At 40.3% G+C, this 26,472-nt stretch overlaps 1 protein-coding gene across 5 annotated transcripts in view; it reads right to left on the minus strand.

The window, feature by feature from the left end:
* Positions 1 to 26,472, minus strand: part of senp6a (SUMO specific peptidase 6a) — a 172,527-nt gene that overhangs the window by 99,644 nt on the left and 46,411 nt on the right. For all 5 annotated transcript variants that reach the window (XM_060831646.1, XM_060831645.1, XM_060831644.1 and 2 more), the window contains 2 exons: positions 10,742 to 10,887; positions 6,938 to 7,096 (listed from right to left, as the gene is read on the minus strand). In XM_060831646.1, the coding sequence (XP_060687629.1) occupies positions 6,938 to 7,096; positions 10,742 to 10,887 (305 nt within the window). The remainder of the gene's footprint in view (positions 1 to 6,937; positions 7,097 to 10,741; positions 10,888 to 26,472) is intronic.

Genomic DNA, 26,472 nt, shown 5'->3' on the forward strand with positions numbered 1-26,472 from the left:
CGTACAAAGGCTCTGAAATTTTGTTTATTTCACTCAATAAAACTCCATTATGTGCCCATGATTAAAGGATGCAAATGCAGTAAGTGATAAAAATCCAAGTACATATTTCCAACATTCTTACACGATCAAAAACCGGAAGAAGAAAATCATTAAGTACCCGATAACATTTTGTTTCAAGAAAATAAAGCTAAGACCTCAGATAACACTTCTTCCTGTGATCAGGGCTATAAATAAAGCAGCAAACCTGCAAGGAAAATGAACTAATGAAGCAATCAGCAGCTGAGTGACAACTAATATTTGCCACAAATCTCCAAAATGTGAATTAGCACCATTAGAACAATAAGAACCAAGAATTGTTCTCAAATGGTAGCTGTACCATATCAAAAGATTGCTGGTTGAAATCCTACTGTGAAGATTTAAATACAAAAAAATGGGGAGCTGGTTGTGCAGTGATAGTAATCCAGAGGCCCAGGCAACATCCTGAGGATATTGAGTCAAATTTCACTTAGGCAGCAGGGCACACAGCAGGTGCTGAGGGAACAAATCTATTTTGACTGCACAACCTGGATAGGACACGTTTAGGCAATTTTTCCAAATAGGTATTTTCAACTATTGTAACAATATGCAACAGCTTAGTTAGGGATTCATTTCACTTTGGAGCATGTCTTCTGTCATGCTACCATACTGTCATGCGAACCTAAACATGTCCTATCCAGGTCTAAATGTTGCAGATGTATCTGTCCATGACAAGATAGGTGTAGTGGCCACAGCACACTTTGTGAAAGAAAAGCCCCTTCTTCACACTGAATGTATCTTTCATTGGGTAGCATGGTACTAAAACTATATCAAATGGAATAGTATCAGAACAGAACTCGCAATGATTATCTGTGAGCTCACAACTTGGCATATCCCCCACTATACCATTGCATTCAAGTTCTGAAGAAGGGTTACACCCGAAATGTTAATTTCTCCACCTCCTGATGCTGCTTGACTTGCCTTGTTCTTCCAATCTCCTACTTGTCTCCCTTGGATTCCAGCATCTGCAGTTTTGTTCTGTTTTTTTTTCAGTTAAGGGACCAATGCAGTGCAATAAAGTGTTCAGGACAGCACAACAAGAGCAGCACCAGGAATGAAAGTGTCAATCTGGTAAAGCTACAACTCAGGACCATTTGGATACCATACAGTAGAACAACATGCAATAAGCACAGCTAAATGATCCCACAACCAGTGGATCAGATAAAGCTCTGATGTTCTGCTACTTCCAGCTGTATATGGTAGTGGGTGATTAAACAACAATCAATAGGAGCAAACACCACTAATATGTCTATCTACAATGATAGGGGAGTCTAGCACAACAATAAAAAAGACAGGGCTGAAATGTTTACAGCCAGAAGTGCTAATTGGATGATTTGACCCAGCCTCCCAGATGCCAGTCTTCTACCAACGCTATTCACCACATGATATCAACAAACTGCTGACAACAGTATGGTAGCATGACAGAAGACATGCTCCAAAGTGAAATGAATCCCTAACTAAGCTGTTGCATATTGTTACAACAGTTGAAAATACCTATTTGGAAAAATTGCCTAAACATGTCCTATCCACAAATGCACGACAAATCAAATTAGTGCTAAACCAGTTATTCATTAAGCAAAATAACAAAGTGCCTTTGACAGTGTCACCAAATGATACATAACAATTACATGAACCTTGGATGGTCAGGAATGTTATGACTTTGGTTTAAAAAAAAGGGAGCATACGCAAGGTCTGGGAGGATGGGAACTGACGAAGCCCTTGAAGCATATAAGGTAAGTAGGAAACTTAAGCAAAGATTTAGAAGGGCTAAAAGAGGTCATGAAACGTCATTAGCAAACAGGATTAAGGAGAATCCAAAGGCTATTTATACGGACATTACAAGCAAGAGGGTAGCCAGGGAAAGGGTTAACCCAATCAAGGATGAGGGAGTGAAACAATGAGCGTAGCCAGAAGAGGGAGATGAAGTCCTAAACAAATACTCTGTCAGTATTCACCAAACAGAAGGAATTGGTGAAGGATGATCTCAGGGAAGGTAGTGTCAAGTTTCAAAGCCAAGTTGCTTCGAAAAATGAAGCAGTATTGTTAGTCTTAAAAAGTATTAAGGTAGATAAGTCTCCAGGTCCTGATGGGATCTATCCCAGGATATTGAGGAAGGGAAAAGAACAAATTGTTGTAGCATTGACAGGCATCTTTGAATCCTCTTTGGCCACAGGTGAGATTCCAGAGGACTACAGAATAGAAAATGCTGCCCCATTATTTAAGGGTAACAAGGATAGTCCTGGAAAATGACAGATCTGTGAACCTCACGTCAGTGATAGGAAAATTACTGGAAAAGATTCTCAGGGACAAGATCAATAAGCTTTTAGAAGTAAATGGACTTATTAGTGATAGACAGCCTGATTGTGTGTGGGGGAGATTATGCCTCAGTAACCTGATCAAGTGTTTTGAGGAGGGCATGAAGATGATTGATGAGGGAAAGTGGTCGATGTTATCTACATGGACTTCAGTAAAGCCTTTGACAAGGTCCCTCATGGCAGACTGGTACAAAATACGAAGTCACTTAGTTTCGGGGTAAGCTGGCAAGACAGACACAGAACTGGCTTAATCATAGGAGACAAAGGGTAACAGTGGAAGGATACTTTTTGAAAGGGAGGGTCGTGACTAGTGGTACTCCACAGGGATAAGTGCTAGGGCCTCTGCTGCTCGTGATCTACATACATGATATTTGGAGGAAAATGTAGCTGGTCTAATGAGTAAGTTTGCTGACAATACAAAGATTGATGGTGTTAGTTATTGAGGAGATTGTCAAAGGATATAGCATGATATAATCAGTTGGAAGATTGGGCAGAAAAATGGCAGATGGAGTTTGATCTAGACAAACATGAGGTGATGCATTTAGGAAGGTCAGGTACAGGTGGAAATTATACAGTGAATGGCAGAATTCTCAGGGCTATTGATATACAGAGGGATCTGGGTGCGCAAATCTACAGATCTGCAGGTGGATAAGGCTGCAAAAAAAAGGCATGCTTGCCTTCGTTGGAAGGAGCATTGTGAATAAGGTCAGACAAGATTTCCTGCAGCTTTATAAAACTTTAGTTAGGCCACACATAGAATACTCGGGTAAAAAAATGAGGTCTGCAGATGCTGGAGATCTAACCAGCAACACATTTTCACACATAGAATACTGCATACAGTTCTAGTCACCACACAACCAGAAGAATGTAGAATCTTTGGAGAGAGTACACAAAAGGGTTACAAGGATGCTGCCTGGTATGGAGGATTTTAGCTATGAAGAAAGGTTGGATAGACTTGGTTTGGTTTCACTGGAACGCAGGAGGTTGAGGAGTGACCTGAGAGAAGCTCATAAGATTGTGAAGGCCATGAATAGAATGGAAAGTAGGAGGCTTTTTCCCAGGATGGAGGAGTCAATTATTAGAGGTCACATGTTCAAGGTGCAGGATGGAAGGAAGGAATTTAAAAGATGTGTGAGGGATGTTTTTCACATAAAGGATGGTAAGTGCCTGGAACACGCTGCCACAGGAGGTGATGGAAGTAGACACAACAACAGCATTCAAGAAACACATGGATGAATACATGAATAGGAAGGGGATAGAGGAATACAGATTCTGTAAGTGAAGACAGTTTTAGTACGGAAAGGCAAAATGTGTGAGCGCAGGCTTGGAGGGCCAAAGGGCCTGTTCCTGTGCTGTATTGTCCTTTGTTCTAATTAACACACTGATATCATTTCCTTACTTCCCCATTATGAATCCCTTAATGTCATCCAAAAAGACCAATGCTTACTTTAGCTTTCTTTTTATAGACTACCACAAGCTTTTGCAGTCTGTTTTTATATTCTTTGCCAGTTTCCTCTATTATAATTTCTCCCTTATATTTGCATTATTCATCCATTACTGATCTCTGAAAATTTTCCAATCTTCTCCTCCTCAATAACCGCAGGATCAATCTTTGTATAGTCAGCAAATTTACTAATTAGACCAACGACATTTTTCTCCAAGTCATCTATGTAGATCACGAGCAGCAGAGGTTCCAGCACTTGTCCCCCTGGAGCACCACCAGTCACAACCCTCCACTCCAAAAAGCATCCTTCCACCTCTGCAGTACGGTTAACCTTTTTTTGAAATTTAACACCATTGTAAACTTACTGAATTAGCTGTGGATGGCAAAGTTTTCTCTCAGATTAATTCCATAGGAAAAGATTTTGCTAATAATGACGAATTCTCTCCAAGTGTCAGACAACGCTTCTTTACCATTCTACCTTTTACCTTATTTTCCCAGCCACGCTAGCCAAAATTACATTTTTGTAATTGCTTCAATTTAAAACTCTAGTGTTAGACACATATTTTTCACCCTCCAACTGTATATCAAAATTCATGATCTTGCCTTAAGGACCCTTCACTAAAAGGTAGTTAAATACTCCAGTCTCATTACATATTCCAAGAAACTGTCCTGAATACATGCTTATGAACTTGTCCTCCAGACTACCTTTATAATTTTGATTGGTCCAACTTTATTAAGTGGAATAGTGCAGGTTTGTACAAGCAGGTTGGCATTAATGTCTGATGTCAAGAGAATGGAAGGAGCTCTACCATGCACGCATACATGGTACATTTGAGTCAAAAAACATGACCCTGGAAAAACACAGCAGGTCAGGCAACATCGAAGAAACAGGAGAGTCAACATTCAGGGCGTAAGCCCTTCATTAGGAATGTGTTGGGGGGGGGGGGGGAATGCTAAGACAAAAAAAAGGAGGGTGGGGGTATGGGGTGAAGGTAGCTGGGTCTCCACCAACACATTCATTTGATTGGTGGAAGTGGTCCTCACTCTCAACAACTTCTCCTTCGAATCCTCCCACTTTCTTCAGACCTATACCCTCCATGACATATCTGAGCCCACTGTACTTAATGGTATGAAAAGGTGGAAAATGCACTGCTATTTTTCATCTTAATGTGCATTAAAAAAGTGAGCAAGTAGGTTCTGAATCGCAGTGCTACATTTTTTGTTGTGCATTCATCACTGTTCAGCTTTCAGATTCAGAACTCTACTTTAAGAGACACCTCTCACTCTGCTTCACTTTGGAATCAGTTAATAATCAATTGACATTGAAGTTCTGATCATTACCAATAGTTTGAAATTAATAAACAGTCAAACTTGTTTTACAATTTGGAATACAAAGTGTGAGTGATAAAAACCAGCATGAAAATAGCACATTTATCTAATTTTAGGTTAACGACATTTATAGCAACTGCTTGAAGGTCAGCAGTAATTACACTTAGTATGACATAACATTCCTGATGAGCCTAAGCCATATAGCTAAATATGCAGAACTCAATATTTCAAATACAGCAATCAAGACAAATACCATTCTTTCGAAGAAAGTGAGGATTGCAGATGCTGGAAATCAGAGTCAAGAGTGTCGTGCTGGAAAGGCACAGCAGGTAAGGCAGCATCTGAGGAACAGGAGAATCAACGTTTCGGGCATAAGTCCTCCATCAGGAATGAGGCTAGTAGATTGGGGTGTGTTGAGAGATAAATGGGAGGAGTTTGGGCTAGGTTGGGGGGCGCGGGGAAGGTAGCTGAGAGAGCGATAGGTAGATAAAGGTGGGGGAGAAAGTGATATGTCAGAGAGGAGGGTGGCATAGATAGATGGGGAGGATGATGGACAGGTCAAGAGGACGGTGCTGAGTTGGAAGGTTGGGACAGGGTTAAGGTAGAGAAAGGGGAAATGGGGAATCTGGTGAAATTCACATTGATCCCATATGGTTGCAGTATCCCAAGGCAGAGGATGAGCCGTTCTTCCTCCAGGCGTCGGGTGGTTAGGGTTGGCGATGGAGGAGGCTGAGGACCTGCATGTCCTTGGTGGAGTGGGGTTAATTGGTGCGGGTGCCTCAATGTGAGTGTCTTTGAAACAATACCATTCTTTAGTCTTGGAATACCAACAATAGGAAGAAATTTATTCTTGTCATATAACAAAGGATAATTTTACAAGGGGGAATTGCCACTCCATTCCTTTTTTGTGTGTAAAGAAAGGTCACCACAATTCTGACAGAAGATTCCAATTAGAGTTCCTTCAGAAAGCCAAAGCAATTTTAATTCTTACTTGTGCATTGCAGTGCAGGATATGTGGGGAAAGTAGCTGCCATATTCTCAGTGTTAAACGACTAGTATCACAGGCTACTTATGTGAAATGGTAAGCATGTAAGGCAAGATAGAGATGAGGGTGCCAGTGCCAAACAGCAGAAGTAGGACAAGTAGATGATGGAGTGTTTCAGGCATGTCGGTGTACACAGAGAATATCAGATTATTAGGGAATGGGATGCAGTGTGGTGATCTTCTGTCCCAGGTGGAAAATAGTGGTTGGTAGGAGGGAGTAGGGAGCATTGTAGTTGTTCAGCCCTGAGGGAAATGGGGAATATAGTTCAGGATCCAGAGGTTGTAAGGGGTGTGTAAGAAGCTACGATAATTTTGAATCTTGGGACAGGCCTAATGGGCTGAATAGCCTGTTTCTGCTCCTTTGTTTTCATGTTCTTAATTTGACTTGTCAGTTTATTAATTATCCAGGTGTTAGACTAGATTTTTAATAATCTAATCTGTCCTGAATAACTGTTCAATTAATTGCAGAACACTCCAAGTTCTCCAATTTAACTGGAAATTCAATGAGCACAATCGAATTGCTCATTGGAATCTTCAATTCCCAAGGAGCCTTCTATGTATGGGATTCTGCGGGGTCCTGATGCACAACTCTCATGTACGCTGCAGAAAGAATTGCCCCGCTATTGGAAAACTCGGGCTAATATTTTTCAGGATTTTGAATCAAATAGTTAAAACTCCAAAACAGTCCAATAAATTAGCAATTGAATACGAAAAAAAAGAGCAGAACTACCTTTGTGCTGCTGTTTTTACAACTGATTGTGCATTGGCATGATGAAATCGCCTTCCACGGACCACAATTCCTGGAGGTGAAGGACCACTAATTACGAAGTATTTGTTCCGATTTTTTTCAATCTCCTTGTTTGATACAAGGTGGGAGGTCACAGTTTCACTGTAAATAGAAAAGTGTTGGCATTTAAATATACTTTTTTTAGAAAAATGTCATTCTAATTATCTACTGACATGTAGAGACATCAGCAATTTGGAGATGAGAAGGGACTGAGTTGATTCTCCGGCTCCTTGGATGCTGCCTGACCTGCTACGCTTTTCCAGAAACACATTTTCAGCTCTGATCCCCAGCATCTGCAGTCCTCACTTTCTCCCAGAGTTTGAAATATCATGCAAACTTTCAAGCAGATGATCACAAGACTGACAGTGCTAAATAAGAAGGTGATAAACTTGCACGACCTCTTTTACAATTAAGTGGGAGAAATCCAGGACTGCTGGAGATTAGAGTGAGATGGAAAAGCACAGCAGGTCAGGCAGCATCTGAGGAGCAGGAGAATTGACATTTCGGGCAAAAGCCCTGCATAAGAGATTAGCATGTAAAATTAATTTGGTATAGTGTACTGACATGGATCAAGAACTGGCTGGCAGACAGGAAACCTAGTCTTTCCTGATGAAGGGATTTTGCCCAAAACATTGATTCTCCTGCTCTTTGGATGCTGCCTGACCTGCTGTTCTTTTCCAAATCTTGACTCTATTTTACAATTAAACTGATCAAAGCCAACATTATTTGCAGCCTCTAGGTCAAAGCAGTAGAACTGCATGCTGTTTTACACATCTCAGTGTTTTAAGTCAGTCAATATATTCCATGCAGGTATACATTTAAAACTTTCTAGTAAAAACAAAGCAGTCGAGGCCCATATTTTCTAGCTATGTTTGTTTTATCTTAATTCTGCATTTTGTTAACGTTAGGAATTTGACATTTGGTGTATGTTCCTTCACTTGTTTCCATGCATCCAGTGAACTGGACCTCACCACAACTTTGTTAAACTTTCAGTCATTAAGCACAGTATCTACACCTAAATTCTTAAAATAGACGATCAGCATAAAGATGCATGTTGTGTCCACAGAGCATAGATAACGCTTTATGAGAAAGGCCATTTAATCATACAAAAATAGAAAATAGGATTGGCCATTCAGTCCTTTAAGCTTGTTCTGCCATTCATTATGACCAAGGCTGATCAGCCAGCTCAATAGCCTGTTCCTGCTTTTCTTCCATATCCTTTCATCCCTTTAGCTCCAAGTACTATATCCAACTTCTTCTTGAAATCATACAATAATTTTGGCCTTGCATGCATTCTATGGTAGCCAATCACCATAGACATCACTGTGTGAAGAAATTTCCCATTTTGGTCCTAAATGGTATATCCTGAGTCCTTATACTGTGACCCCTGGCTCTGGACTCCCACACCATCAGGAACACCCTTCCTGCATTTACCCTAACGCGTCCTGTCAGAACTTTATAGGTTTCTAGGAGATATCGCTACCCCCTCAATTCTTCTGAACTCCAGTGAATACAATTCTTACCAATTCAATCTTTCTTATACATGTCAGTCCCGCCATCCCAGCAATCAGTCTAAACAAACCTTTGCTACGTCCTTTTTACAGCAAGAGCATTTTTCCTCAGATAAGGAGAACAAAACTACACATAATATTCCAGGTGTGGTCTCACCAAGGCCCTGTATAATTGCAGCAAGACATCTCTGCTCCTGTACTTGAATCTTCTCGTTATGAAGCTAACATACCAATTGCTTCTTTACTTACTTACCTTTAGCAAATGGTGTAACAAGGACACCCTGGACTCACTGCACCTTCCCCTCTCTCAATTTATGACCAGATTTGTACACATCTTAGATTTGTCAACATCATATGTGCATTTGCCCACTCAACTTGTCCAATTCATACTGAAGCATTACTGCAACCTCCTCATAGCTCACTCTCCCACTTTGCTTTGAATCAACTGCAAATTTGGGAATATTACATTTAGTTCTCTCATATGAATCATTAATATAAATTCTGAATAGCTGAGCTCATAGCACGGATCCCTGTAGTACTCCACTAGTCACTGTCTGCCATTTAGGAAAAGGACCATTTATTCTTACTCTTGGTTTCATGTCTACCAGCTAGTTCTCTATTCATGTCAGTACAGTACACCAAATTCCCTGCACTTTAATTTTCCATGCTAATCTCTTACATGGGGCTTTGTCCAAACACCCAAATGAACCACATTCTCTCATCAATTCTACTTATTACATCCTCAAAGAGCTCCTGCAGATTCATCAAGCATGCTTTCCCTTTGGTAAATCAATGCTGATTCTATCCAATCCTGCAGGTGTTTTCCAATTACTCAGTTATTAATTATTTTATAATGGTCAATAGCACCTTCCCCACTGCTGACATCAGGATGACTGGTCTATAATTCCCAGTTTTCCCTCTGCCTCTCTTCTTGATGGGGTGGGGGGGGTTACATTAGCTAATTTTCAATCTGTAAAAACTGCTCTTGAGTCTAAGGAATCTTCGAAGATGATCATCAGTGCATCCAGTTTTTCTAGGATCATTTCCTCAAGTATTTTGGGATGTAGATTATCAGGGCCTGGGGATTCATTGGCCTTCAATCCCATAAATTTCCCCAACATTACTTCCAGACTATTGATTTCCTTGCGTGACTTCCCTCTTACTAAAATCTGCGTTTCCCCAATATTTCTGATGTGTTGCATCTTCCTAAGTTAATACAGAACCAAAGTATGTATTTAGCTTGTCAGCCATTTTTTGTTCCCCATTATAAATTCTCTTGCTTCTGATTAAGGAATATACATTGTTGAAGATAAATCTTTTTCTCTTCGTATACCTGTAAAAGCTAACTGAAAAAGTTTATGCTCCCTACAAGTTCCTTCTCTATAATTTGATGCAGTCGCAATTGGATTATTTTGAAAATTCTACGTACTAAATTCCCATGGGACATTATATTATGCATGCTCAACAAGTTGCATTAAACATGCACATGCTGGAGTACAAATAAAAGCCACAGCCCTCTTCGTAGCAAACAAGTAAACCCCTACATTTAGAAATGCACACTTGCTGCAGAAGTGAATTAAAAATGCCTCCCAATGGCAGAATAGTCATTAAACAAATGACAATGAAAAATAAATATAGAAAAAGCAGTCTCATTTGTGGAGAGGACAAGAGTTTCAACAGACTGTTACTTTCTCTCAGACACTGCCAACCTGCTGAGCATTTCCAGAATTTTTTTCATTTCAGAATTTGCAGTATGTTGCTATTGTTACAGAGATTTAGGTTGATTAACAAAAGGTCAGAGACACCATTAGGAAACTTTCCTTTATGGAGAGTTACCATGATCTGAAATGCACTGCCTGAAAGAAGATAAAATAGTAATTTTCAAAAATGAATTGGATAAATACTTAAAAGGGAAACAATACAAAGGTATACGAAAATAGTCAGTGACTTGAATTCATTAGTTTGCTCGATCAAAAACCTAGCAAAGGCACATTGTGCTGCATGAAATCGGCTTCTAAGTTGTACAAAATCTTTGTTAGAAAGGCCAGAATGCAATCTTTGTTAGAAAGACCACAAAAATCATTAATTTAGCTTGTCATATACCTTAACAGCCTGAATCAATGCAACGGCACAAACAGGTTTTGAATGCAAACAAAAAACACTGGTTAGAGAGCCTACAGAAAATATTGCTCATCTGAAATGCTTGAATTTAAATGAGTTTATAAATTTAACAGACCTTGGTTTCTTGCCAGACCCCAGCATGTTGAGTCCAGTTGCATTTCCTTTCAAAGTTTTAGAAAAACCACTGCCTTGATTTCTTCTTGTATAGTTTTTCAAGAAACCAGTACTGTTAACTGATTCTGATGAAAAGGGAGTTTTGGTCTGAAAGAGAAAGTAATCACAAATGGCACTTTAGTGCACATGCTTTCTGGATTGGTGTGGTCAGTTACAACTTTAGTGGGAGGTGCAGTGTAGTGGCAACATCACAGGATGGGTAATCCATAGATTCTGGGGACACGAGTTCAAGTCCTATTACAGAAGCTGGTAGAATTTGAATTCAATTAATAAAGACCTAGAATTGAAAGCTTGTCTCAGTAATGGCATCATTACATGCCCCAACTCAATGTGGCTCACTTATGTCCTTTAGGAGAAGAAAATCTAACATTTTTGTCTGGGCATGCCTCCAGGTGATTCCAAATCCACAGCAATGTGGCTGATCTTTAGTTGCCCATTGATTGGTCAATCAGGCCATTCAGTTCAAAAGTTAATTAGGGATGGGGAACAAACTGGCAACTGTCCTTGCCAGTGATGCCCACATCCTATGAAAGAATTTTAAAAACTTGCAATTTGTTTTGAAGATGTAGATGTTGCAATTCTCTCCACATTCGTTGTTTTGTTATTTCGGCATGTCCATCATGGTTACTTTTCAATTCATTGATCCAAGGTCAGATTAAAATTAAAATTAACTTTATTCTCAAATGGATGCAAACGAATACAGTGAAAAGTTTACAAGTTGTCACTTATGGTGCCATCTTAGGAAGAAGGGGACCTAGGTACAGATTCTTAGGGGAAAAACAAATTAGAAAAATAGAAGAAATAAAAAATCAGCATGACAGAAGATAGGAATAAATTAGAAAAATAAAAGAAAAGAAACAGCAAGTTCAGAATAACAGATTAACCTCGAATGAAAATAAACTCCCAAGTTTCTCAGGTGTTTTGAATGCAAAATTTTATAAAATTGCTGCATTTCAAAAGTTTAGTTCAATTGAAGGTAAATTTATGATGCAGCTAAGCACAAGCCATAATCCCATGGCAGCAGATAAATGGAGACATCACCACCTGCAAATTCCCCTCCAGGCCACTCACCAACCCAACTTGGAAATATACTGTAGTTCGTCATTGTGTCTAGGTCAAAATCCTGGAATTCCCTTCAGGGCATTGTGGGTCAACCTACAGCACATGGAATGCAATGTTTCAAAACAGCAGCTCACCACCACCTTCTGATGAACAACTAGAGAAATGCAATAATCACTGGCCAGGTAGTGATGTCCATGTCCCATGAGTGAATAACAATAAAAAACTCCGACTCATTCTACCTAGTGGTAGCTGATATGACCTTTCTGCCACAGGGAACCAGGTTCAGATCCAGCTCAAACGAAAGCAAAATGCCAATTTTTTATACCTAAAGACAAAGAAAGTTTTACTCGTGCCAGAATCATGATTCAAAAGACACAGAACAAAGATAGGAAAAACTGCAGCTGTTGGAAACAACTAGTTAAGGTGGACATTTTCTGTTAGCCACCAAGCTGAATGCTGCAGAGATAGAGACTGCGAAAATTAAAGATGACTCGAAGATGCACCATGCTGTGGTGAGGAGTTGTCATCGTCACTGAAGTGTATCTCAGCAAGAAATTAGTACTGGTTTCTCAGAAGACTGAAGAAAATTACTTTCGCTGGACAGTGGACATTGCCTCTCAGCAAAATGGGATTTAAATTGGTTCTTGTCAGGACTCCAATTCTGCAGAGTGCAATACAATATATAAACATGACTTGGAGTTTTTGGTCATGTTACAAAGCTACAGCGGATACCTCTTCTGTTGTTCAGGTATTTGGAACCTTCTAAATAGCTGTAAAACTACACAGCACAGAAACAAAACCTTCAGTCCAACTGAACAGACATCCCAATCTGACCTAGTCCGCTTGACAGTTAGAGGTGTACAGCACAGAATCAGATCCTTCAGTCCAACTCATCCATGCAGATCAGATGTCCTGAATTAACCTAGTCTGATGTGCCAGTATTTGGCTCATATCCCTCAAAACCCTTTTTATTCACATACCAATCCCGATGCCTGTTAAATGTTGCAACTGTACCAGTCTCCACTACCTCCTCTGGCAGCTCACTCCATACACACACACCACCCCTTGCATGAAAAAGCTGCCCCTTAGGTTCCTTTTAAATCTTTCCCTCCTTGCATTAAACCTTTGTCCTCTAATTTTGGACTGCCCTACCATGGGAATAAGACTTTGGTTATTCATCCTCTCCATGCTCATGTTTTCTTTAAATCTAATAAGGTCACCCCTCAGCCTCTAGGAAAAAGAAACCCAGCCTATTCTGCCTCTGTCTATACCTCAAATCCTACAATCTTGACAACATTCTTGTAAATCATTTCTGCATCCTCTCAAGTTTAACAATATCCTTCCTACAGAAGGATGACCAGAATGGTGCACGGTATTCTAAAAGTGGCCTCATCAAAATCCTGTATAGCAGCAACATGACCTCCCAACTCAATGTTCTGACCAATGAAGGCAAATGTACCAAATGCCTTATTCATCACCCTATCTACCTGCAACTCAACTTTCAAGAAATTTTACACCTACACCTAGGTCTCTGTTTGGTAACACTGCCCAGAGCCATATCATTAACTGTATAAGACCTGCTGTAGCTTGACTTACCAAAGTGCAACATCTCACATTTATCTAAACTAAACCCCATCTGCCACTCCTCGAACCATTGGCTCATCTGATCAAGGTCCTGTTGTACTCAAAGGTAACCTTCTTCACAATCTTCCACTTATTTTGGTGTCATCTGCCTCCTTTATTCACATCAGAATCATGTATATAAATGATGCAAAGTAGTGGACCGGTGCCAAACTTTGTGGCACACCACCAGTCACAGGCCTCCAGTCTGCAACCTTCTACCACCATGCTGTCTTCTACCTACAAGACAATTTTGAATGCAATTGGCTAGCTCTCCCTAGATCTCATGTGATCTAATCTTACTAACCAGTCTACCATGCTGAACCATGTTGAATGTTTTGCTGAAGTTTATATAGACAATGTCTACTGCTTTCCCTCAATCTTCCTCACCCTTTCAAAAAAAACTCAATTAAGTTAGTAAGACACGATTTCTCATGCACAAAGCAATGTTCACCATCCCTAATCAGTCCTTACCTTTCCAAATACATGTTAATCCTGTCCCTCAGAATTCCCTTCAACAACTTATCCAACACTGACATGAGGCTCACTGGTCTAGTGTTTCCTGGCTTTTCCTCACAGTCTCTCTTAAATAATGTTACAGTATTAGCCAACCACCAGTCTTTCAACACCTCAACCTTATCTGTCAACGATGCAGATATCTCTGCACAGGGCCCAGCAATCTCTTCCTTAGCTTCCCACGCAGTTCTGGGAAACACTTGATCAGATCCCAGGGGTTTATCTAACTTTATGCATTTTAAGGCCTCCAGCAGCTCATCTTCTGTAATGTATACTCTTTTCAAGACATAATTATTTATTTCCCCAAGTTATCTAACTTCCATGTCCTTCCCCACAGTAAATACAAATGAAAAATATTCACAGTTAGTATTTCCCTCATCTCCTGGGGTTCCACACATAGATGGCCACGTTCATCTTTATTCTCTCCCTAGTTACTTTTTTGCCCTTAGTGTACTTTAGGATCTTTCTGGATTCTCCTTAACTATTTGCCAAATGTATCTCAGGTCCTTTTATTAGCCCTCGTGATTGCTCTCCCTTTAGGGATTCACTCGATCCCAGCTGTCTACACTTGACATGTGCCTTCACATTTTTTTTTTTACAGCAGAATTCTTAAAAATGTCACTGGAATTCAAATCTCTAAAAATTATCACTGTCTACTGCAATGGTAGCAGAGGGCAGTACTCTCACCGATTTCAGTCAATGTTAAGTCCAGCATCATCCATTTAGTGTTAATTTCTAAAAAAAAATGGAAATAAAAACCATATTGTATTTAGGGTCATGACTGGAACCCTACCTACGATCTGAATTAAAATAAAATACCAATGATGTTGAAAATTTGAAAAGAACAGCAAAGCAAGCTGCAAAGTTCAGAGAACCAGAAATATCTGTTAGAAGTACATGAAGCAGTTTGTTTCAATTAGACATGGATTGAAGGATTCCTGTTCTGGCAACAATTGCATTTATCTGGTACCTTTCACAGCCTGAAAACATTGCAATCAAGTGCTTTTGACAAGTAGCCATTGCTGAAATGCAAGAAATGCACCAAATAATTTGAACACAGCAATAACCCACCAACAATGTGAAAATATTGACAAGATAATCTGTTTTTGGGACAACAACTGAGAGATAAATGTTGGTTGGAAAACCAGGATAACCCATGTAAAAATGGATAAAGCTCAGGAAACTCAGGAGGTTGGCAGCATCTGTGGACAGAGAAACAGAGTTAATGTTTTGAGTCCAGCATGACACTGCTTCGGAATTCTGTGGGGTCATACTGGACTTAAAACATTAACTCTACTTCATCCATAGATACTGCCAGATCTGCTAAGTTTCTCAATTTCTGATTTCTAACATCACCAATATTTTACTTCTGCCAAGCGTAATCCCTCTGCTTTTTTTTCGAAATAGCCACAAGATCTGGGGGAAGAGAAGGGGGAGCTTAGCTCAGATAGCCAGACATCAGTAGTTAGTAGCATAGATGGCATGAGGTCAGGCTCTACTACATCAGAGATAGTTCTTGGGACCTGCCTCTTCTTGGCTCATTGTGATATAATGCCACAGTGATGTTTGGAACAACTTGACAATCAGCCCTCCATCAATGAGGAAGCTACATGTAAAGAGGAGGCAAAGAACACCTTTCCCTATTGCCTCATCTGAAAGGCTGTACCTCTAATAATGCAGCATTCCTTCAGTGTGATACTGGAGCTAAACTAATCCAAGCTAAACTGGGACTTGAGTGCAAAATCTTCTGACTGAGGTGGTTTCAACAGATCCATGACTAACAGGGATCATAGCTGATAAATAAACAGATGTTTTTTCTCTCCAGATTGTGCCGCTGCCCCTTGTCTTTCCTTTTGCGTTACTTGGAAGAGATGTATGAATATGACTGGAACCTATTAGAATGCTTCACAGTACTGTCATATGAATGATGGCGTAGATACTCATCTACTTTTAACTGTTGCTTTTTGCAGTTTGTGGTTTACTAGGAAAGGTAATTCAAGACACAACAAACCATACAAATGTTGATTGCTAATTTTTCAAAATTTACTTAAAAATTTTAGAGGGTCTCAGCATTATGTAAAAGAATGTGATAATTTACAAATTCAACAACTTAAATATTCTGATCAGCAATGTTAGGTTACATGCCATAATATCTTTAAAATGCGTTTTTTTTTGGATATTTGCCCACATTGAGCAAAGAAGCCTTTTGAAGGCATTGTTTCTTGAAACAGGTAGGCTGCAATTATCGACAAAGTTTTGTACTGCACAGACAAATCTGCTCTGGTAATTCTGTGTTATTTTTGCATAAAACTAAAGTAGAAATAAAAAGTATGATCCAATGAGTTAAGATGAAGGGTTTGCATTGCCTCATGAATGTCACAGTCAACCAGTAAAAACAATTAAGAAATTATGACCAGATAGAGTTGTCCTATAAATTGATTCAGGGCTAAATAATGAAGTTTATGACAATAGATTGATCCTGAAACCTTTCTATTCATCCTTGAAAATGATACTCAAGTTTCAACAATTTACTTGTTCGACACTATTACAAAGGGCCATTCACTTGCTTAACAAATTCATTAAGTTGGATAAGGTTCATGATATTGCAAACTAAATCCAATCAGCTAAAAGAACAAGTTCTATCAGCTGACATTTTCTCATCCAATTAATTGTCACACTTTTGAAATTACATTTCACAACAGATGGACCTTGATGTAACTCATTAAATCAAAACCAAAACAAGAAATGTTTAATTCTTGAGAGTTACATTGTGAAGTGGGTAAGTGGTAAAATAATGAAGGGCTTATGCCCGAAACGTCGAATTTCCTGTTCCTTGGATGCTGCCTAACCTGCTGTGCTTTAACCAGCAACACATTTTCAGCTCTGATCTCCAGCATCTGCAGACCTAATGTTTTTACCTGAAGTTAAATCTGGATAAGTCAGTCAGTACGTGTAGTGATGCCTCTGGCATTCAAAGATTGGAAATTCAATGTGGGTTTTCAATGGATTTCCTTGCTCTTTATTTCAGGATAGTAATTCTTAAAGGTCACAGCACATTTTGGTAGGCGTGGAGAGACAGAGATGGGGAGGGAGGGAGAGAGAGAGAGAGAGAGAGAGAGAGAGAGAGAGAGAGAGAGAGAGAGAGAAAAACAGATAGGCAGAGAGAAAGATGCAGAGAGAGCATCAGGGTAAGAAGGTACAACCAGGAAGCAGAAGATATCAAACTTACTTGAAAATTTTAATCTTCTGACCCTGGACAGGAAGAGCTTGCAAACGATGGGCACTCAAACTTGGGAGTTGTGTTACGTTGGAACAGGATACTTTTTATAGAGTCATAGAGATGTACAGCACGGAAACAGACCCTTTGGTCCAAACTGTCCATGCTGACCAGATATCCCAATCCAATCTCGTCCCACCTGCCAGCACCTGGCTCATATCCCTCCCATCCCTTCCTATTCATACACCCATCCAAATGCTTTTTAAATGTTGCAATTGTACTAGCCTCCACCACTTCTTCTGGCAGTTCATTCCATATACTGACCATCCTCTGTGTGAAAAGGTTGCCCCTTAGGTCTCTTTTATATCATATCCCTCTCACCCTAAACCTATGCCCTCTAGTTCTGGACTCCCCAACCCCAGGGAACAGAATTTGTCTATTTATCCTATCCATGCCCCTCATAATTTTATAAACCTCTATAAGGTCACCCCTCAGCCTCCGACGCTCCAGAGAAAACAACCCCAGCCTGTCCAGCCTCTCCTTATAGCTCAAATCCTCCAACCCTTGCAACATCCTTGTAAATCTTATTTATCTATAAATAGTATTTTGTTTATTAATTTATTAAGTGTAAAGTGAGTTCACTTGTTGATTTATAGTTTCATTTCACTTATGTAAATTATCTTTTTCAAAGTTGAAAAGTACACAACAAAGATTAAAAATTAGTGTGCTGTACATAATATAGGCATTTCACTGTCACAAGCCTGGGTCACATCATAAAATATAATATCAACAATAAATGTAAACTCTGATCATAAAGCATTCAGGCTCCATTTATAGAAGATAAGTTACAACAAACACAGAAGAATATCAGCTTAAGGTGTGGAGTTTAGAAATTATGCTATGGTTGCCAATGAAACATTAAGACATTAAGGTTGTATACATCGTTAAACAACATTGTAATGTAGCAAAAATTGTCAAAGTAGCGCAGCACACCTGAATGAACAGTCAGGGACTCAGCAGAATTTGAGAAATCACAAAATATCTAAAGAATACTTCCTTGAAACTTTTTCTAGGAATGGAATTTTCCCTAGTAAACATCCAATGTCATTATCAGTCATTTGCAAGTCAGATGTAGATTGCGTAATTAATTGTAAAACAAATATTGTTGTGCTGAAACAAATTTTCTCAATTATCAATCTCTGATGAAAATTCCCAGTGGAGAAGGAATGAATTTTAAAATTTCAAACAGCTGTCCTGTGATGCCTTTAAATGAGACAGATCCCTTCACCCCACCACTCCCTGACAGTTAGCACTTTTTAGTTTAGCTTGTTGGCCTTGAGTCGTCCAATTACTTCCACCGTTGATATGACAACGCTTGACATTGTGTACAACCCAAAACACCAATGAAGTGTGCACAGGTGATGCTTTCCAAACATCTGGATCAGTTTGGAACATTTTACAAACAGGGTCTATCCTAAACACTGCATTACACTTGACCATAAACTCTTTTGCATGCAGAAGTCAAGTTGTGATGTTCAAAATGCCATGCCATTTGTTGAGACATGCTAAAATTGAGTCCAATGTTAAAATATATGAATATATAAAGGCTTCTGAATGAAACACAGAAAATGTTTCACTGAAAAAAAAAGTTTTAGAACACAATACTTGTCAAATTTTCAATACAGGCACCAAGAAGTGACCCATATCTTGGTCTAACAAGCCACTTAGGCTAAACATGGGCAAGGAAACCTCTGCTGATTACCACATTCGTCCTCCCTCAGCTGATGTTGGGCAACACTTGGAGGAAGCACTGATGGTGGCAAAGATGCAAGGTGTACTGCGGATGGAGGACTTCAAATGTCTACCACCAAGAGTGGTTTGGCAGTAGCACTATGTATTGAGCTGGCATGGTCCTAAAGGACAAAGTTGCTGGACCAGGTCTGTGTCATTTGATGAAGGAACCAACAAGAGGGAAGAACATCTTGACCTCATCCTCATGAATCTGGCTCCTGCGAATGTACCTGTCCACGGAATTTCAGTAAGAGTGTCTCCACAAGAATTGTACGGTGGTCAAAGTCCCAAGTTCACACTGAGAACATCTTGCATGGTGTTGTGTGGCATTGCACTGAATCACTTCGAGCTGATCTAACAAGACTGGAGATCCATGAGTTGCCGTGGACTACTGGCAGCAACACAACCTGAAACCTCTTCTGAATCTCCTTTTCTATCATTACTATCAAGCCAGGAGATCAACTCTGGTTCAATCGTGAATGTAGGAGGGCATGTCAGAAGCAGCATCAGGCACACCAAAAATATCTGGTTAAGCTACCAACCAGGACTTGAGGACAAGATGGCAGAGTAGGAAATGTTTGGACTCCCGGGCCTGCTTGCCACCTCCACCTCCCCCCCTCATATGACCGACTGCATCCTTTATCAAATTTTATTTTCTTCATTTAACTTTTTGAATCAAATTCATCTTTTCTTCCTTCTATGGCTGCAGTGGCGGAGACCGGTTGGGGAGTTGTTGAACAGCAGATCAGTTCTGTTCCTCATGGTCATGACGGTTGCAGTTTGAGCAACATCACCAGCTATGAATCGGGAGTTGTTCTTTTCCTCTGGTGCTTCAGCAGCGTCTGCAATGGCAGTGGAACGATTGATTCTCCACCTTTGTAGCCAACACCAACAAGTCACACAGCACAGAAACAGACCCTTCGGTTCAACCGGTCCATGCTGAACAGAGTCTGAAACTCAACTAGTCTCACCTACCTTTTCTTGGCACATATCCCTCCAATTCTTTCTTATTCATGTATCTATCCAAGTGTCTTTTGAACATTGTAATTGTACCTGCATCCACCACTTCTTCAAGAAGTTCATTCCACATATGAACCACCCTCTGGTGTAATTTGGAAAGAAAGTAGTCATCTGTTTTTCTCCCAGTGGAGTGGCAAAAGATCCAATTGCTTATTATTCATTGGGATTTTTATACCACCTGGGATTTTTATACCACCTGAATGCTTGGCTGTTTCAAAAGATTGGGAACCACGATCTCAACAGGGAGCTGTATTTGCACATTGACCAATTATGAGAAAATATTTAAAATCTGATTGAAGATTTGTAGCTCGGGTATCCGTTGTTGTGGTTCTGCTCGCCGAGCTGGAAGTTTTTGCTGCAAACGTTTCGTTCCCTGGCTAGGGAACATCATCAGTGCTGTTGGAGCCTCGTGTGAAGCGCTGCTTTGATGTTTCTTCCGGTATTTATATTGGTTTGTTCTTGCCGCTTCCAGGTGTCAGTTTCAGCTGCAGTGATTTGTATGTGGGGTCCAGGTCGATGTGTCTGTTGATGGAGTTTGGGGATGAATGCCATGCTTCTAGGAATTCTCTGGCTGTTCTCCGTCTGGCTTGTCCTATGATAGTGGTGTTTTCCCAGTCAAATTCATGTTGCTGGTTGTCTGAGTGTATGGCCACTACAGATAGCTGGTTGTGTCGTTTTGTGGCTAGCTGATGTTCATGGATGCGGATTGTTAGCTGTCTTCCTGTTTGTCCTATATAGTGTTTTGTGCAGTCCTTGCATGGTATTTTGTAAACCATTTTGTTTACAAAATACCATGCAAGGACTGCACAAAACACTATATAGGACAAACAGGAAGACAGCTAACAATCCGCATCCATGAACATCAGCTAGCCACAAAACGACACGACCAGCTATCTGTAGTGGCCATACACTCAGACAACCAGCAACATGAATTTGACTGGGAAAACACCACTATCATAGGACAAGCCAGACGGAGAACAGCCAGGGAATTCCTAGAAGCATGGCATTCATCCCCAAACTCCATCAACAGACACATTGACCTGGACACCATATACAAACCACTACAGCTGAAACTGACACCCAGAAACGGCAAGAACATCCATCAACAGACACATCGACCTGGACCCCACATACAAATCACTGCAGCTGAAACTGACACCCGGAAGCGGCAAGAACAAACCAATATAAATACCGGAAGAAACATCAAAGCAGCGCTTCACACGAGGCTCCAACAGCACTGATGATGTTCCCTAGCCAGGGAACGAAACGTTTGCAGCAAAAACTTCCAGCTTGGCGAGCAGAACCACAACAACATGAGAAAATATTGAAGACTTATTGATCTTTGATGTGACAATGGAAGTGGGGTTTATTCTTAGAACTAATTGACTGCTTAAAGGGAGTTTTTTTGGAAAGAGATGTTTTTCTTTATTTCCACAGTTAAAGGAAGAGCACTTAATAGTGATAGTCTATTAATTCCATACTCTCCAATTATAAAGGTGAAATACCATGGAGGAAGAGCATTTTTTTTCAAGGAAGACAAAATTTTTGGATTTATTTTAAGGTCCATGATTTATTCCATGGTGGATACTGAGTGAATGGCTCTGGAGGATACTTGAGGCATGTGGGAGGCGTGACAAAATAAAGGGAATTTGAAGGAACACTGAGGGTATGTGATGGTTGGAGAGTGAGACATGAAGGCTTAAGTGTCTAACATTGATTATTAACACAGGAGTAATGGTAAATGGAAGTCTGCATTCAAGCCGGTCAGCCTGGCATCAACCCATCTGCATTGCTACTTCCAGTCTGCTACCAGATCAGGTATGTCTAAATCCATTTCATTGCTGGCTAGCCGTGAAGAAAATGCACAAGGTAAAGGGTCCTTTTATATGAGACTTGTCTGTCATGTTCCTAGACGTTTTTCCAACATCCAAGCAAAACGGTTGGATTCCTAGCCAGGTGATGGGCCCTGGTCCTTGACAGTTGGGACAGTCTCCTGGCCATGGTGACGGCTGGAATATCAGCAGTGATGAGGCCAGTTTGCCAGAGGTAGCATTCTGGGTCCAGTCAGCAGCAACAGGGCTGCATCAACGTGATTCCTCCTTGCTGTTGGGAGCCTCAGAATCAATGGCTGCACTGATGGCTGCACAGTGGGACGGCATCTCATAGCCACTTAATAAATCAAGAAGCCATGGATGGAACAAAAACAGAAATGTGTCTTAACTTTGCGTAAATTATTTCTTTTTTATTAGTGTAATTAAAATGGCACAGATTATGGCAACTTAAACACATTTTACTGTATTTTCATAAATACAAGTAAGGATAAATTGCTATACTATTTACTAAACTATACCTGCCTGTCAAAAGGCATAAGCAGCAAGTGATCAGCAGAGGTATGCGATACCACAACCATCTGCCACAATCTTTTCACCTCAGAGAAATGGACTTAAACGTTTAATGTCAAATAGCTTTCCTTCTCTGGAAACACGAGGAACTGTTTGGTTCCAAAGCAGAGTTGTAGCAGATTTGAAATGTCGATTCCACTTTTTGCGCTCTCTCTCACTCTCCAACTTCCTGACTTCAAACAATATAGAGCTGAAAATGTGTTGCTAGTTAAAGCACAGCAGGTTAGGCAGCATCCAAGGAACAGGAAATTCGACGTTTCGGGCAAAAGCCCTTCATCAGGAATGAGGAGTGTGTGCCAGGCAAGCTAAGATAAAAGGTAGGGAGGAGGGACTTGGGGGAGGGGCGATGGAGATGTGATAGGTGGAAGGAGGTCAAGGTGAGGGTGATAGGCCGGATTGGGGTGGGGGCGGAGAGATCAGAAAGAAGATTGCAGGTTAGGAGGGCGGTGCTGAGATGAGGGAACCGACTGAGACAAGGTGGGGGGAGGGGAAATGAGGAAACTGGAGAAATATGAGTTCATTCCTTGTGGTTGGAGGGTTCCCAGGCGGAAGATAAGGCGCTCTTCCTCCAACCGTCGTGTTGTTATGTTCTGGCGATGGAGGAGTCCAAGGACGTGCATGTCCTCGGTGGAGTGGGAGGGAGAGTTAAAGTGTTGAGCCACGGGGTGGTTGGGTTGGTCGGTCCGGGCGTCCCAGAGGTGTTCCCTGAAGCATTCCACAAGTAGGCGGCCCGTCTCCCCAATATAGAGGAGGCCACATCGGGTGCAGCGGATGCAATAGATGATGTGTGTGGAGGTGCAGGTGAATTTGTGGCGGATATGGAAGGATCTGCAGGTGAATTTGTGGCGGATATGGAAGGATCTGCAGGTGAATTTGTGGCAGATATGGAAGGATCATCTACACACACATCATCTATTGCATCTTCTTCCGCCTGGGAACCCTCCAACCACAAGGAATGAACTCAGATTTCTCCAGTTTCCTCATTTCCCCTCCCCCCACCTTGTCTCAGTCGGTTCCCTCAACTCAGCACCGCCCTCCTAACCTGCAATCTTCTTCCTGACATCTCCGCCCCCACCCCACTCCAGCCTATCACCCTCACCTTGACCTCCTTCCACCTATCACATCTCCATCGCCCCTCCCCCAAGTCCCTCCTCCTTACCTTTTATCTTAGCCTGCCTGGCACACTCTCCTCATTCCTGATGAAGGGCTCTGGCCCGAAACGTCGAATTTCCTGTTCCTTGGATGCTGCCTAACCTGCTGTGCTTTAACCAGCAACACATTTTCAGCTCTGATCTCCAGCATCTGCAGACCTCACTTTTTATTCAAACAATATAGCCCTTCTTTCAATATTGTAGGACCAAAATTTTGGAATTACTCCACAAATAATACTGTAAATGTATCCACGCCATTTTAAATGCACCAATTTAAGGATGTGCATCACATCACCTTCTCAACAGCAATTAAGAATTGGCGATAAGTGTTGGCATTGCAGGCCAAATCACAAATGAAAGAATAAAAAATGCATTAGTTGTGATAATTCTCATGCTCTTGTCTGTTCAAAGCCTGAAAGACAATGGCGAAATATTGTAGATATCTTAAAGATTTGAATCCAAGCCAACATTCAGCTGCATCTTTACTGGGAATGCCCTAAACCAAGCTGGATGTCTTTTCTGTGAGGAATCATGCTAGTGCACTGCACTGCCCATTGCTTTCTGTACCTGTATGTGAAACTTTGCTTATGACAACCAGATCCTTACAAATATAAATCTTTCTTAAGCTTTAACCATAAAAAAAATCTTGCTTTTCTATTTTTGTTACAAAATGGACTCGTTCACACTTTTTTAACATTATATGCCACATTCTTTTTCCCTCAGCGTCAGAGTCAAACAGCACAGCAACAGACCGTTTGGCCCATCTTGGCCATGCTGACCAGTTATCCCAAACCTAACTAGTCTCATTTGTCTGGGTCTGGCCCATATCTCTCTAAATCTATCCTATTTATGTACCAGTCCAAATGTCTTAAAATGAGACTACCTCTACCACCTTCTCTGACAGGTCATTCCATACGCGCACCAGTCTCCATGTGAAAAAGATGCCACTTGGGTCCCTTTTAAATCTTTCCAATTTAAACCAATTATGAAGAAAAGAAAACAATTTGAAATTTGGATTTCAAAAGTGAAGGCAATTGGATGTGGATCAACTTTGCAAAGTTTTTTGTTAAACCAAGTCAGAAAAACATTTAGAACAATGCATTAATTCTAAGAATTAATGGGAGAATCTAGTAGCATTAACAAATGGAATACTTATGCTGCTGAGTTGGAAAAATAAAAGAAAGCCAACAACTAAATTTTGATTTCAGAACAGAAGGTGCAAGGCCTCAGTTCCGAAGAACCAGGAGTTCTGCTTAGAAGGGAGAAAATCTTCTCCTGGTAGAAAATAAAGTTTTAGTTTCAGGAAATCAGTCATCATGGTTAAAGTGTTGTTAGTATGTTGAGCTTCTAGTGAGCTTGTAGAGAAATCTTCAACTTATCACAACTGAGAAAGCTCATGGCATCAGAATTGCAAAATTCCCAGGCCTGCAGACTTGGAAAGGAAATGTAAAATTGTAATCATAGAGCAAGGAAAAGAAAGGAGTCAGTCAGCAAAGCGGATTGACGTCAGAGTGAAATTCCTCTGCAATTGAGTCTCTGTGAAAGGACATGTTGGGATTACATTGAAACTTGGTTTTACTGTCCAAGATCTTTCAATTGTCTGGAATATCCCCTTTTCCCCCTTTTGCATAATAAATACTTACTCTGTTGTTAAAGAGCATCTGCAGTCTTGTGAGAATATGTTTCATTGACAAACTGCCATGGTACCAACTGCAAAAATTTAATATTTGATCCATCAATCCATCTGCGATCTGATATGTCCAGTATTATCATCAAATGGGATCATAAAACTATGTACATACACATTTCCTGCTTCCTACTCAGCATATGTTTCCATTTTTATTAAGCTTACTAATGATACATTAAACTTGACATCCACATATCCCTAATAAAAAGATTCCATCAGTATCATACTCTGCCATCAGGTTTCCTGGCCTATTGTTTCCAGGTTCTCTCTTCATCCTTTCATTTCTTTTCTTTTTTTCATTTTTTTTTCCATTCCATTTCTTACCTTTGAATCCACCGAGACCACTCAAATTAAGAAAACTTTGGAAGATCAAATCCAATGCATTCTACTAATACATGATGTGGAGATGCTATTTTTGGACTGGAGTGGACAAAATCAGAAGTCACGTGACACCAGGTTATAGTCCGATACGTTTATTTGAAAATACAAGCTTTTGGAGTGCTGCTCCTTTGTCAGGTGAAGTAATACTTGATGGAACAGTGTTCCAAGAACTTGTGATTTCAATAAACCTGTTGGACGATCACCTGGCGTTGTGCAACTTATGACTTTCTCCCAAGATAAACAGACAAAGTTTTTCTTTATGCCCCACTATAATTTCTCCAGTCTTTACCTTTATATCTCTGTGCTGCCAGCTTCCTTTTTACATATCTGTGCAAGCTATTACAATCTTTTTCTAAAAACTCTTGCCAGTTTCCTTTGGCCCACTTCCTTAATTATTACTTCTTGTGGATTTCCAAAATTCTCCCATTCTCTCAGATTTAATTTTTTTCTAAGTAACAATATAATCCCCTTCCTTTAATGTTGATTTCTCTAACTATGTGCAGACCACTTTCCCAGAGACATTTTCCCTTTAGGGAGTAGAGATACAATATATTTTTGCTATTCACCAATGCTTGCTACTATTAAATCTTTTAATCTAGTTTTCAATCTACCATTTTCAATCAGTCCCTCATCCCTATATAATGTACATTTTAAGTTTAAGACTAGAGTTTTGGGCTGAGTTAAGTCATACTTAAACTCAATATAAAAATTCCTTCATGCTGTGATCACGCTTCCCCAGATGTCCCTTACAAAATCATTAATTAACCTTGTCTCATTACACAAGACATGAAGTCATCTCCCTGCAAGTTGGCTCCTGGACAGACT

The sequence above is a fragment of the Hemiscyllium ocellatum genome, chromosome 10 (assembly GCF_020745735.1).
Source record: "Hemiscyllium ocellatum isolate sHemOce1 chromosome 10, sHemOce1.pat.X.cur, whole genome shotgun sequence".
Lineage (NCBI taxonomy): Eukaryota > Metazoa > Chordata > Chondrichthyes > Orectolobiformes > Hemiscylliidae > Hemiscyllium > Hemiscyllium ocellatum.